A 13,906-nucleotide genomic window follows, 5' to 3' on the forward strand; every position below is an offset into this window, starting at 1 on the left:
GTGTGACAAAATACACCCGGGTGTTCACACCCTACTGTAATAATTTCTGTACAAGATATCATTTGAAAACTCAGAATTTGCTGCTCATTGCTGTTCTGATAAAATGTGTGGCAACATTGTATGCGAAGTTATAAGCTTTCCCCGTATGATGCTAAGACTGCATATTCAAAACTCACGTATCACCAAACTAGTCAAACAAGCCTTAATTTGCATTTAAGTAGTAAATAGAGTCATCAAGCAAGGGAGAACAAAGAAAGAAAGCTCAAACAGGTGAAAAAAAAATCCATCAGGGACCATGCTTCCTCACACACTCTTTGTCTCCTAGTTCCCAGCTGGAAATATTTTTCAAGAGGAGTCTTGATACTATAAAAAGTAGGGGCAAACACCCTAAGGCACCCTTCTCTCTCTCCCTGACCATCACATTCTCTGCACCTGAGAGGACAAAAGGAAACCGCTATTGGACTTTGGGGGAGGGGTCCTGACTTGATGAGTTTGGTCAGTCATCTTGCTGGAACCATGTGCATGTGGTGAGAAATTTTGCTTGAATCTAATATAGTTTGTTAAGTTATATAAGCATTTTATCTTTATTTTTCTTGTAACTATTTCTGACTTTTATGTCTCATTACTTATACTCACTTAAAATCTCTCTCTTTATACTTAATAAACTTGTTTTATTGTTTTTTCCAATCCATTGTATTTAAGTTGACGTGTCTTGGTAACTCTATTTAAGATAATAAGCTGGTACATTATTCCCTTAAAGGAATAACAGGCTTCATATATTTGTACTGGCCAGGAGAGGGCTGGGCAGTACAGGACATACATTTCTGGGGGCGGGGGAGAATCCAGAAAATGGGGGGGCGGGTCACCTTGCAGCACATCCACGGCTGATAGGAGCCAGGATGTAGCTGTCAAGTTGCAGCTACATACAGACACTCAGGAAGGCTGTTTGTGAGCAGGTGGGAGCTACTTCAGCAAGGCATTGTAAGGCACCCAATGTTGCAGGACGGGAGTGACAGAGTTACAGAACTTTGCAAAATAACACATATCCTAAAATGTTCCCTCCCCTAATCTAATCCCATTCCTTCTGTGAGTCCTAGATTTTGTCAGCATTTCAGGCTAGGCATAGTCCCTCCTACCTTCTCACTCTCTCGCTCTCTCTCTCCCTCCAGGCAGTCCTTCTTGCATGTGGCCATGGTTGACCCTCCCACGCCTCATTCACAAAGACTTAAATATATGCTCTGTCTCCTGTTGCCACATGCCTAGGCTGAGAAGCCGCACATCCACTGGCCATGTTGGTGACCCTGGGGTTGGGCTAGCAGTTGAGACACAATCAAGGTTGATGAATTCAGATTGCTCTGCGATGGCTTGTCAGGATATGTCTATACTGTAATGTAAGCCCAGGCTCAGACTCAAGCTCAAGCCCTAACCCCTCTTTCCGTCTACACACAAATCTCTCAGATTCTGGCTCAGATGCATAGACTCCCGTGAAGGAGAAGGGTGTGAGCCCGTGCCAAGGCAGGACAGAGTCCAAGCCCTATTATTTTGCAGCATAGACGCAGTTCCCCCATCCCAGATTGAGGTCCTTGGAATCCCCCCATAGTATTCCACAGTGCTATGGGCCAACTTTCTTTGTCCTCCCTCTCTCTCTCCCAAGAATTGCTGTTGACTCCAGGGAAACGGAAGCCCCTCGCCTTGATCTAGTACAGCAGCTTGGCGTTTATCCCTTCCATTTTATTCTGACTGCCAAGCTGCAAACACACCTTAGCAGAACCTTTGGCATTTGCAATGGATACCGACCAGAAGTCTTTTACAAAGCACGCTTCATCATGGTTGCCAGATTTTCATGAATCGCTGAAGCAAGGCCAGCAAAACGACTGATTTTAGTACGAGTACTAGATATGACCATGCATACCAGTAAATAGTGGAGAAGCTGGTCATGTTGGAATTTTACTTGACTGATGACCAGTGCAGAGACTGCATTAAGTGGCTCTACATCAAGTAACAAAAAAACAGGGACCACAACCACACCTCTGGCAACTCGCCAACATTGTGTCCATTTTATGATGAGTTTGACTGGGTGCTGGGGACTGTGCCTCACACTGAGCGGTACATGATGACCTGTCAGCTGGGATGGTGCCTGCTGGTCCCAGAAGCCAGCATGGGAATTGATGGGAGCCTGCAGCAAGCACCAAATGAAGCAATTGCTGATAAAACTGGTCCTAGAGGAGGCTTTGTCACAAGAGCAGCTGCAGTATATCCTGGGGGCCATACTTGGAGGAGCTTTTTAATGCCCCCTCCCACCCCGGAGGAACAGTCTGCTAGGAACAAAAAACAAAGTGCCTGGTTAAGTTTCCATTTTTTAGTTTATTAATACAGGAACAGGAAGGATTTCCACTCTATGAACCAATGCAAAAAATATTATAAGCCCCAGGTAGCAATATGTAGCTGCTAATACACCTCTACCCTGATATAACGCTGTCCTCGGGAGCCAAAATTTCTTACCATGTTATAGGTGAAACTGTGTTAAATCGAACTTGCTTTGATCCGCCGGAGTGCGCAGCCCCGCCCACCCCAGAGCGCTGCTTTACCGCGTTCTATCCAAATTCGTGTTATATCGGGTCGCGTTATATCAGGGTAGAGGTGTACCAGCATCTTGGTATGTCAACCACATGGAATTCTGAATGGAGACTGAGAAATGCAAATAGTAAAACAAACATGGAAAACAGAATTTTTACTGGGAAGGCATAAATGTTTGCTATTTCATTCCAGTTTGTTAAAATAAGAACCTTCTATTACTTTTCAGGTACAGACACCATTCAGTGCCAACCCAACCATGTCACAAGTCACCTGAAAAGACTGAACTGTGGGGAGGGGGGAAAAAGAGGGGAAGAGGTTCAACTGTACTCCATTTTCAAATGTAGTCGATCTCTCTTACAGATAGTTCATGCATACTCTGGGTGACAAAATTATTAGTCCCAAATATAACTGGGGGTTTGAATTCAGTCCAGAAATTTGCCTGGGGGAGAAGCAGGGTAGCACTGGAGTTGTGTGTGTTTGTTTGCATGCAGTCCTAACATGCTGTCTCGGAAGCCATGGGAAGGCACTAAAAGCTGTGTAGATGCTAATGCCGCATCCTGTTGATTCCCTCCGGAATTCTGACCCAATCCTAGTTGCAAACTTTTCCAGTAGCAGGAACTCCTGATATGTGGTCACATTTCAGGGAAGGCTGTATTCTTCAGGGCCGCCTCAATAGCTCACCAGCATATTCCACTTGTAGACGTGCTGTTCAGTCACCAAACGTTTGAATGCTTCGGTGGCATATGTAGCTGGGTTCCCACCAGCAGCTTGGAATAAAAGCTCTCTTGGTCAATCAGGCAACACAAAAACTGTTACGTCCTCCAAAACGTGCAATGCCTGAAATGATAAGAGAAGGCTTATGTAGCACAGCACGACCACCAGCCTCCCCACAAACTCCATTTTACTGGGGAGAAAAACAAGGTTGTGATTAGCTTACCATTCTTTCCGTATTTCTTTCACTGTGATTAACTTGGCTGTGTCCAAGAAGCTTCTGTGATATGAAGCAGCTCTATGCCACTACACTGATGTTCAGTTTAAAAAAATCATAGAATCAGTTTATAGAAGGGACCACAGAGTCATCTAATCTAATCCCTGGCCAAGATGCGGGATTTGTTGTATCTAAACCATCCAAGACAGATGGCTATGCAGCCTCCTTTTGAAAACCTCCAGTGAAGGAGCTTCCACACCCTCCATAGACAGTCTGTTTCATTGTCCTACTGTTCTTACAGTTAGGAAGCTTTTCCTGAGATTTAATCGAAATCAGCTATGCTGTAAGTTGAATCCATTGCCTCCTGTGCTGCCGTTTGTGGCAAGAAAGAACAACTTTTCTCCATCTATTTTATGGCAGCCTTTCAAGTATTTGAAGATTTATCATGTCCCCCCTTATTCTCCTCTTTTCCAGACTAAACATACTTAGTTCCTTTAGCCTTTGCTCATATGGCTTGCATTCCATCCCTTGGATCATCTTTGTTGTTCGCCTCTGGATCCCTTCCAGTTTCTCTACATCCTTTCTATATATTGGTGACCAAAATTGGACACAGTGCTCCAGCTGAGGCCTAACCAGTGCCAAGAAGAACGGTACCATCACCTCACATGACTTGCATGCTACGCCTCTGGTAATGAAACCTAAAATTGCATTTGCCTTTTTTTTTTTTTTTTTTTTTTTTTGCAACAGCATCACTTTGTTGATTCATGTTGACCCAACAACTCCCAGATCCTTCTCAGCAATGCTGCTACCAAGCCAGTTATCCTCCATTTTGTATTTTGTGCATTTGTTTTTTCTTCCCTAAGTGTAGCACCTTACATTTGTCTTTGTTGAATTTTATAACCCAGTTCTCCAATTTATCAAGATTCCTCTGAATTTCAGCTCTGTCCTCCTAAGTGTTGGCAACACCCTCCTGCCCAGCTCTGTGTCATCTACAAATTTGATCAGTGTGCTCTCTATTCCTACATCCAGGTCATTAATAAAGATGTTAAACAACACCAAACCCAGAACAGATTCCTGTGAGACCCTGCTTGAGATCTCCCTCCAGTCTGACATCATTCCATTAATAGTACTTTTTGTTTGTGATTGTTTAACCAATTATGAATCCACTTAATGGTAGTTCTCCCAAGCACATATTTCTCCATCTTACCTATCAGAATGTCATGTGGAACTGTATCAAAAGCCTTGCTGAAGTCCAAATATATTATGTCCACCGCATTCCCCCATCCACAAAACTAGTTACCCTGTCAACGAAGGGAATCAAGCTGGTTTGGCATGATTTGTTCTTAGTAAATCCATGCTGGCTGCTAGTGATTACCCCTTCTTCCTCCAGGTATTTTCTGTCCTTGAAATTCCAAAATGATTTTTCTGTACTCCTGCACTGAGCTATTTGAAACAATAAGTCTCTGTGTCTTGTCTTATTACAAGCCCCTAAACCTCTACAGGCTCATGTACCTCTACAGGTCAGCCATATTGCAGAAGCCTGGCTCATCATACCCTCACAGACCATTCCAAGAAGCAGCATTTCCATAATGGACTTATGGTTGAAGTTCTGGACAGGACCAACAAGCAGATCAAGGACCAAAGGCAAAGGCACTTGCAACAAGAGGAAAGACATGCCGACAGGGAAGTGGAGATGCTTAGGTTTGCTTCACAGCTTGAGGATGGGGTAGCGGTGCAAGAGCAGGCACTTACTTCGCAGTTCTTGGAACAGGAATGGGGGTCAAGTGAAGAAAGATAGAGCACAACAGAGAGAACTGTTTGAGTGGCTGCTGTCTCTAATGGCCACAATAACGTGTCCCCTCTGTGGTACCTTGGCCTGCATTCCAGGACCAGCTTGGAAAACTCTGTGCCTGGGTGGCTCATGCGATAAGGCTCCATGAGTGACTGGACAGGGCAAATGTGCCCCCTGCAGTCCTCAATGCTGAACCCTTCCCCCATGGATGCTTCCACCCCCTGCCCCAGTGCCAAATGTGTAGCAATTGTGGAAGGAAGGGAAGGAAAGGAAAACGGGGTGGGACACACAACAGTTATTTACATTAATCCATACTGTTCCCCCCATGTCCCATTTCATAAGTGGTCAGGTTTTTCAAAAGGACAATACATGGCATACAACCCCTCCCCTACAAGCAATTAACACCTCCCCAAATGCATCCATAAAGATACTATTCTCACTCTTCCACTGGCCCAGCCAAGTCCATAATGTGGGAGCACAAACCATCCCTGATTTCTGTTGCCCCAATGCATCCAGCTCCAGCCAGGGTAACTGCACTTTCTGGTTGAGTGTACTGGTTCAGCAGCCCCTCTCTGTGATAGATCCATTTAGGGGGAAATGTCTCACCTTTAGATTCACAAAGATTGTGAAGTGCACAGGCAAGCCACAGTAATGTGGACAACATTGATGACACTGGAATCCAGATGGGTCTGCAGACATCTCCAGTGGGATTTCAATCTGCTAACACACATTCCACAACCATTCTACACTTGCTCAGAATGTAATTAAACCTGCTTTGCCAAGGCCTCTGAGATCAGGGTATGGTTTCATAAGCCAAGGCAAAAAGGGGTTCATGGGGTCCCCCAAAATTACAGTGGTGTCAGTAATCCTGTTTATGACAATGTCATGTGGTGGGAATAGTGCCCCAATCTGTCCATGAATGAAGACTCTTGATTGTTGGAAAACCCTGGCATCATGAACTTTTCTAATACAGCTAACATTGATGTTCATAAATCGGGTTCTGTGGTCCACAGGGGCCTGCAGAACTATGGAACATTACCCCTCGTGATTTACATAGCCATGTGCTCCTTGAGGAGGGCGAACTATGGACACACGAGTCCCATCAATGGCCCTGGCACACTTTGGAAACCCCATTCTCTCAAAGCCAGCAATTATTTCAGAAACATGTTTAATGCCTGACACCTTGGGGTAAACTACACACCTGGTTGCCTCAGAAACCTTTGCCACCACTTTACCCACTGCTGACTTTCCAGCACCAAACTGGTTGGGAACAGACCTGTATGAGTCTGGGGTAGCCAGCTTCCAGACAGTTATTGCAACCCACCAGCATGGCCACTCTCATGTGTGTGTCTTTACTGTGGAGGGTCAGGGTGAGCTGCTAGCAATATTTCTGGAGTTTTGTGTTCTTCATGCAAAAGTTCAGGACCCAATGCGGGTCATCCAGGTGTGTATGATGATGTGGTTCCACAAGTCTGTGCTTGTGGCACTGCTCCAGAAGTGCCTGTTTACATAGGGGGCATCAGTGGCTATACCAAGTGTCATAAGCAGCAGCTGCCAGCTTGAGTCTGTCACATCTGTGTTCTCCTCCTCCTGCTACATCATTAGCTCTGTCAGCTGCCTTCAACGGGTCAGAAAACAACACCAAAATGTCCACCAGTGCTTCACAGAAGCTCTGCCCATTTCCTAATACAAGAGTGAAAGCACAAGCAAGAGAAGTTTTTCAAATGGTGATTCCTCCATGTTGCTGGCTCTGGTTGCGAGGAGGCATAGACCAAAATGACAGCTTGGCAGGATGTGTACTGTGACGGGTTGGATCACAGAAACCCCCTTGGGAGCTGCCACCCGATGTGCAAAGACTACCCCTGCTTCTGCTTTCCCTGCCAGCTCAGGACTCCAGCACCCTGTCTTGCTGAGCCAGACACTCCCGTCTGGCTCCAGACATAGACCCAGGGTCTGAATCACTTGTCCCAAAGCTGCAAGTTTACCTGAAAACAGCTCGCAGTAGCGTGCTTGTCTTTAGCACTCAGATGCCCAACTCCCAATGGGGTCTAAACCCAGATAAATCCGTTTTACCCTGCATAAAGCTTATGCAGGGCAAACTCATAAATTGTTCGCCCTCTATAACACTGATAGAGAGATATGCACAGTTGTTTGCTCCCCCAGGTATTAATACATACTCTGAGTAAATTACTAAATAAAAAGTGATTTTATTAAATACAGACAGTAGGATTTAAGTGGTTCAAAGTAGTAACAGACAGAACAAAGTAAGTCACCAAGCAAAATAAAATAAAATGCGCAAATCTATGCCTAATCAAACTAAATACAGATAATCTCACCCTCAGAGATGCTTCAGTAAGTTTTTCTCAGACTGGACATCTTCCAGGCCTGGGCACAATCCTTTCCCCTGGTACAGCTCTTGTTGCAGCTCAGGTGGTAGCTAGGGGATTCTTCATGATGGCTCCTCTCCCTCTCTGTTCTCTTCCCCCCTTTATATATCTTTTGCATAAGGCGGGAACTCTTTGTCTCTGGGTTTCCACCCCCACCTCACTGGAAAAGCACCAGGTTAAAGATGGATTCCAGTTCAGGTGACATGATCACATGTCACTGCAAGACTTCATTACTCACTTGCCAGCACACACATATACAGGAAGACTCACAGGTAAATACAGCCATCTGCAGACAATGGGAGTCATCAAGATTCCAAACCATCATTAATGGTCCACACTTTACACAATTACAATAGGCCCTCAGAGTTACATTTTATATTTCTAGTTTTAGATACAAGAGTGGTACATTTATACAAATCGGATGATCATACTCAGTAGATTATAAGCTTTGTAATGATACCTTACAAGAGACCTTTTGCATGAAGCATATCCCAGTTACGTTACATTCACTTATTACCGTATTTTCTCTAAAACCAGCTCAGTTACATTATATTGACTTATTATCAAGTTTTTATAAAACCATATAGACTGCACAACGTCACAGTGTTGGTGACCCGTTAAAGCTTCCTGTAACACGCAATGTGACAGCCAAATTTTCTCACACTGCATCATGAACAAAGGGCTAGAGAAGCCACATTTTGGGAGGGCGCTAGGAAGCATGGAATACACTTGGTTGGACTCAGATCTTTGTACTGTAGTGTGGACACTGGAGCCCTGGGTTCAGGCCCAGGTTAAAAAATTCTTACTTAAGGTTGGCAATCAGTGTAAATGCTCAGACCCAGGGTCTGCTGACCCAGGTCCCACTAACCAAGCTCTTACATTGCAGTGTAGACATACCCTCAGTGATACGGTTTCAATGAAGTGTCAAGCACCTTTCCTGGGCAGAGTAGCTGTCTTAGGCAAGGTCAGAAATGAGTTCAACATATAAAACAAAATGAAGATCTTATTACAAAATGGAGGTGACAATTTGACACAGATCTATCCTGCATTCAGAACTTGGCAGGTTTGGTCCCAAAATAATTAAAGGACTAGACTGTGACTTGAATAAATGATTGCACAACTAAGAAATCTTCCCTCCTTCCTGTTATATCATTATATGGGCTACCTACACTTTGGATCTGGGTGCATAAGCAATAACCTGGACTACTTACCCACTACTTCCCAGAGCAGGTATACAGGGAAGATAGACAAAGAGTTGACTCTAACTCTCTGTATTCATTGGCCAAAATGGCTGAGCCAGTTCTGAAGGAAGACTAATGTAGTATAGGCCAGATGTAAGTAACTACTGCCTGGGAACAGACAAAAAACAGGGGATGACTTGTGGCTCAGAGGTATATCCTGACTCACAATACCTCATAGGGCTATTTCTGTGGTGGTGCATCTTTTGCACTACTTGCTTAGAGTTGCACCTAAAGTCACCATATAACCCTCAATCTGACAAAGAAATAGAGGAAACAAGTAACAGTAAACTCCACTTTCACAGCAACACTCATCTCCTACTCCCTGGGAGTAATGCAATGTGGGTGCATACCCTCTAACAAGGGTATGTACAGGACTGCTATGGACCAAATTAAATATTACAAGGCTTTCCTTGCTTAAGGGGAGAGAACTATAAAATATTCCTCCATTGAAAGACAAGTTTATCTATATACAACTCAAAAATAAAGCTTTTAAGTTTCCTTCACCCACTCTCTGGAACTCATGAACCCCATAGACTCTTCAAGTCAGAGTGTGGTGGCAAAAAACACATCACTGTGGAAAATCCCAACTGTCAGAATCATAGGGGATATTTCTCATTCTTATCTGGGGGAAATGTAATTTAAGCATTTTAATCTGAGCGCTCAAAAACAACAACAAAAAATGAAGATGACGATTCCATAAAACACAGTTCAACGGTTTTAACTATGTTGTGTTTATATATTTAAACCAAAGGTACATAAAATACCATTTGCCTTACAAGCCTACACAGCTCTTTAGAAAGCTATTGTTAACATTTATTTTGATCACCTTTGCAGCTTTCCATCGCTGGTGCAGAATGAAAACTAATTAATTAAATGTAAACCAGGGAGGTGTTTTGTAAAGTTTCTGTTTACCTGACATGACAACTGGAGGGAATAGGAGAAGCACAGCTGCAATTAACAAATTATAGAAATGTTGCAATGGTGATAATTAGGTACTGCAAAAGTTGATTTAGTTCCACAGCAATTTCCACGGGATGTAGTCATTGCAAGAACCTGTAAAGGGCTGATCAAATGCTTTGCTTTTTTTTGCAGCATTATAATATGCCTAAGAGGCAGGTCCAAATGGAATTACAGGCTAAATATTTAGAGTTACACCGTATTTTCTCTGAAGTAGAAAGAAATTGCACAGGTGCCAAGCGTAACAATCAACCTGCTTTTCGTTTGTTTGTTTTACTTATGTGCAATGTATCCCAGCACAACATTGTTAATTGTGAGCAATCCAATATATTTGACTACAAAGCAAAGCAGCCCAGAGTTCAGTCATTGCTTCCATGGTATTTCTCGAAGGTGATTTATGTAAGAAATGAAACTTAAGAAAAAGTCAATATGGCTGTCATTGAAGGAGAGCCGGTATTAGAGCTAGGTAACAAAAAGAGATTTCTGTTGAAGAATACAGTTGTCAGGCTTGTAGACCTAATGCACCAAGCATGCAAGATGTGTCATGTTCCCAAATCGGTGCACTTGTAGCTGGCATTTTAGAATGAAATAGGTGGGTGGATGGCTAAATGACAACAAGTACTGTGTATCCTTAAAGCTTGAAGGAAGAGAGCACTTCAGATCCCCCTACATGTCTTTTTTTCCCTTTAGGCAATAAATTTTTCCAGGAAAAGGTCAGGCCAGTGTGACAGAAAATCATTCTGCTTTGAAGGCTGTTAGAAGTCACATTCTAGTATGCTTGACTTGGCTGCCTATGTGCAAAACCCCACACTTAAAAACAAACAAGAAAAAGAAAACAAAAGCAAAATCTTTGCAAAGATAGTCACATCTACAATATAATAGAGGAGAAGAGGGAACATATACTTAGAAGAGCAACAGGAAATTGTTATTTCTTTTCAGGACATTGGCACAGATTATGTAACTATATTTTAGAACAGTAGTAACACCCACCCAAAATATCAAGGGCCCAATCATGAATTGCCTTGCTTCTCTCCTGCACTGGCTACTTGCTTGCTTTACTGGTCTGTACACTAGGAGATGAGCAGTCACTTCAGGGCCACTATACGCTTTCCCATACAGGTGGGCATGGAATGAGCAGAACCCTGGCTCTAATCTCTCCAGACATGCTAGCTAGTGAGCACAGCTGAGCTAGCATCTAGGTGAGGTAAGTGGTGCCAGATATAGGGGTGGCACAGCTTATATTCTTCCACCCCCAGTCTGATGTGGGGGCAGCATAGCTACATGTTGCCCCTTACTCAGGGTTCTTGGTAACACCTTGATCTAGCCTCAAATCACTTAAAATAAAGTTTCTTAGAAGCCCTGATTTACCATATTTCTAACTAAACAAGAAAACCTGGTCTGATCTGCAAGTAAAAGGAAATGGCAAATGTTAACAAAAAATGAGCTGGTTACAAACTAGTCAACCTTACATTATATTACTCTGAACTGTTAATTAAACTCTTTTTATAACTCTCTCCTGTGTCTGCCTGGGGCCATACCTTTAAATTACCTTTTAATGGGAAATTGATGTGAACAGCATGCAGCCACCAGACCAGGAAAATGTGTCCCCATTCTTAGGATGTATGCTATATATCAACAGACATGAGGGGTTCATGCAGTATTGTTACCTCTATTCTTGGTGGCATGAATGAAGACCTAACCAATTCACTGGCTGTCAGGAAAAGGCACACAGAACTGTAACATGAAGTCAGAAAACTAGCACTGCACAGAGATCTGAGAAATGAACACAGGATAAGTGGGACAACTATGAAAAAAGTGCAAAAATAGCCACTGGAAATATCTGAAAGTATATTAAACTAGACAAACAGGTCCAGGAACAATATGGCTCTCATTAATCCATTGATTCACTGCAGTTACACAAGGGATGAATTTGGCATAATGTTTTTTTTTTAAATGACACACACAATACTTTGATATATGCTGTAATTTTTCCAAGCTTTTCTATCAAGTGATCTACACTTTAAAAGATTAACCACTGTAAGTACATGACAGATTAAAAGAGTCAAGGAGATTACTGAGAAGGTGAGCTGCTATGCTACAAACATCTCAACCCCCACAAAAAAAAGAATAAAGTAATAAAGTGGAGATTGTTTTATTTTACAGGAATAAAGAACAGACCTGGGAATAAAAAGTTAAAGATGAAACCATTAGCTCTGAAGCCTTTTTTATTTCATTATTACGGCTGCCCTACTAACATAACAGTAAAAATTAGTTTGACATAAGCATTGGTTTTAGCACCTTAAAGTTGTTCTACAAAAGAGATACCAATTTTTGCTTTGCCTATCTGCTAAGAAAATCTAGATGAAGTACCATGATATCACAATGAAGTGCGACATTAGCTTCATCTCTCTGTAAAACAGATGAACAGCACAGAGCATAAAGTCATTTCAAATAGGCCACCCTTTGAATGAAAATAAAAACATCTAAAGTTGAGCCAAATTCTGCCCTGACTTTGTACCACATGGAACTCCTTAGAAGTCAATATGTTTGCACAGAGCATAGGACTATAGGTGATTTTTCTTAACAAATCAAATAGCAAGAATGAGCTGTTATTGCCACAATCACAGACTGTATACAGTGGGCCAAATCCCTGGTCCAACTCTAGCTGCTTTATAAGTCAGAACAACCCTGAAGGTGCTCTGATTTATGCCAGAGACTATGCCAGAGGCCAGACAATCCCAAAAATAGAGGAGCATAAAATCTAAACTGTGGTGTAAACAACAGTCATCAGTACTGTCTTTTTAAATATGTGCACAGATACATGTAACATCTTCTCCTAGCCATCTTTCATTGGTAAACCAGTTCTTTCTTCAGGCTAAAACAACAACAAAAGGAAGATTTTTTTTCAAAGTTACTTTATAGATTTACCCCCTTGCTAAAAGACCTTTGTTAACATTCAAAGCAAAAATTGTATGCCTCAAAAACCCAGTGAAATCTCACACCCTAAAACTCTGATGTTTATTATGGAAATGATTATTACAGCTGTATTGTAGTGCGTACCTCAATTCCTAGTCATTCCAAAATAACCACTGCATATTTACTGTATAGACTCAAAGTTCCTCAGATCTAATTCAGCAAAGGCTTGCCTCAAATCATAAGGCTAGATGTTGTTTCAGGTTATGAGCCCACAGTTGGAGACAGAAAAGTAGTGAGAACCCCCCTTAACCTTGTGCTGCTGAGCAGACGATCTGGAGCTTGGGTCTGTGCCTATAAAATAAATATAAAAGACAATTTGGCACATCACATCCTATTCCTCCCCTATTGTGAAGAGCCAGCATGAGAGGAGATGATAATCTGCTGCTGGTATAGGTCATCAGCCAATTACTAACCCCCTGGAGCAAGAGGGAAGCAAGGAGGGAATTGTGGCTATAAACTGTGTAGTCCGAAGAAAAATCTCTCGATTTTTGTTATGCAGTGGGATTCTGAGAGCGAATGACAAACAAATTTCTTCCTATTCTCTCTCTCAAGAAAAGTTATATTACGAAACTGCATAATGACATGTAAGTGTTCACTTCCATACCATGTTTCAGGACTGATAACATGCTCTCCGAGATCAACCTTGTGACACCCAGAGGTTTGTAACCATGTTTGTCTTTACTGACCCTATACTCCAGTAATCCCAGAAACAGCAGGAAATCAGAGTTTTCTTTGCAGAGAAGCTAAGCAAAGGGCAGCATGAGGCCTGGTTTCATTTGACCATCAGACTTCTGAACGAGATCCCACACAAGAGAAAATAAGCCACCAAGTTCCCTTGCTAGAAAAGATGCTGCCCAGAGAAAACCCAGCTGCTAAGATTCTAGCATACCTAGTAATTTTGCACTGGATGAGTGGAACATTTTATTGCACAAAATCTAGAGTACACAGTTGGAAACAAAAGCGTGAACAGCATGTAACTTCCAAATGGTTAAAGGCATATGAAGGTATTAAACAGGATGTAAACATATCTTCTTGGAATCCAGAGAGG

The 13,906-nt window shown here is 42.5% G+C and overlaps 1 protein-coding gene across 3 annotated transcripts in view; it reads right to left on the reverse strand.

Moving 5' to 3' along the window:
* The window catches only part of SAMD5 (sterile alpha motif domain containing 5), a 216,113-nt gene that overhangs the window by 57,790 nt on the left and 144,417 nt on the right, over positions 1-13,906 (reverse strand). For 2 of the 3 annotated variants that reach the window (XM_054021824.1, XM_054021825.1), the window contains one exon: positions 2,345-3,414. The exons of the other annotated variant lie outside the window; for it this stretch is intronic. In XM_054021824.1, the coding sequence (XP_053877799.1) occupies positions 3,367-3,414 (48 nt within the window). In that variant the 3' untranslated portion in view covers positions 2,345-3,366. Of the gene's footprint in view, positions 1-2,344; positions 3,415-13,906 lie in introns of those variants that run through there. 3 annotated transcript variants of the gene reach the window in all.

The sequence above is a fragment of the Malaclemys terrapin genome, chromosome 3 (genome assembly GCF_027887155.1).
Source record: "Malaclemys terrapin pileata isolate rMalTer1 chromosome 3, rMalTer1.hap1, whole genome shotgun sequence".
NCBI lineage: Eukaryota > Metazoa > Chordata > Testudines > Emydidae > Malaclemys > Malaclemys terrapin.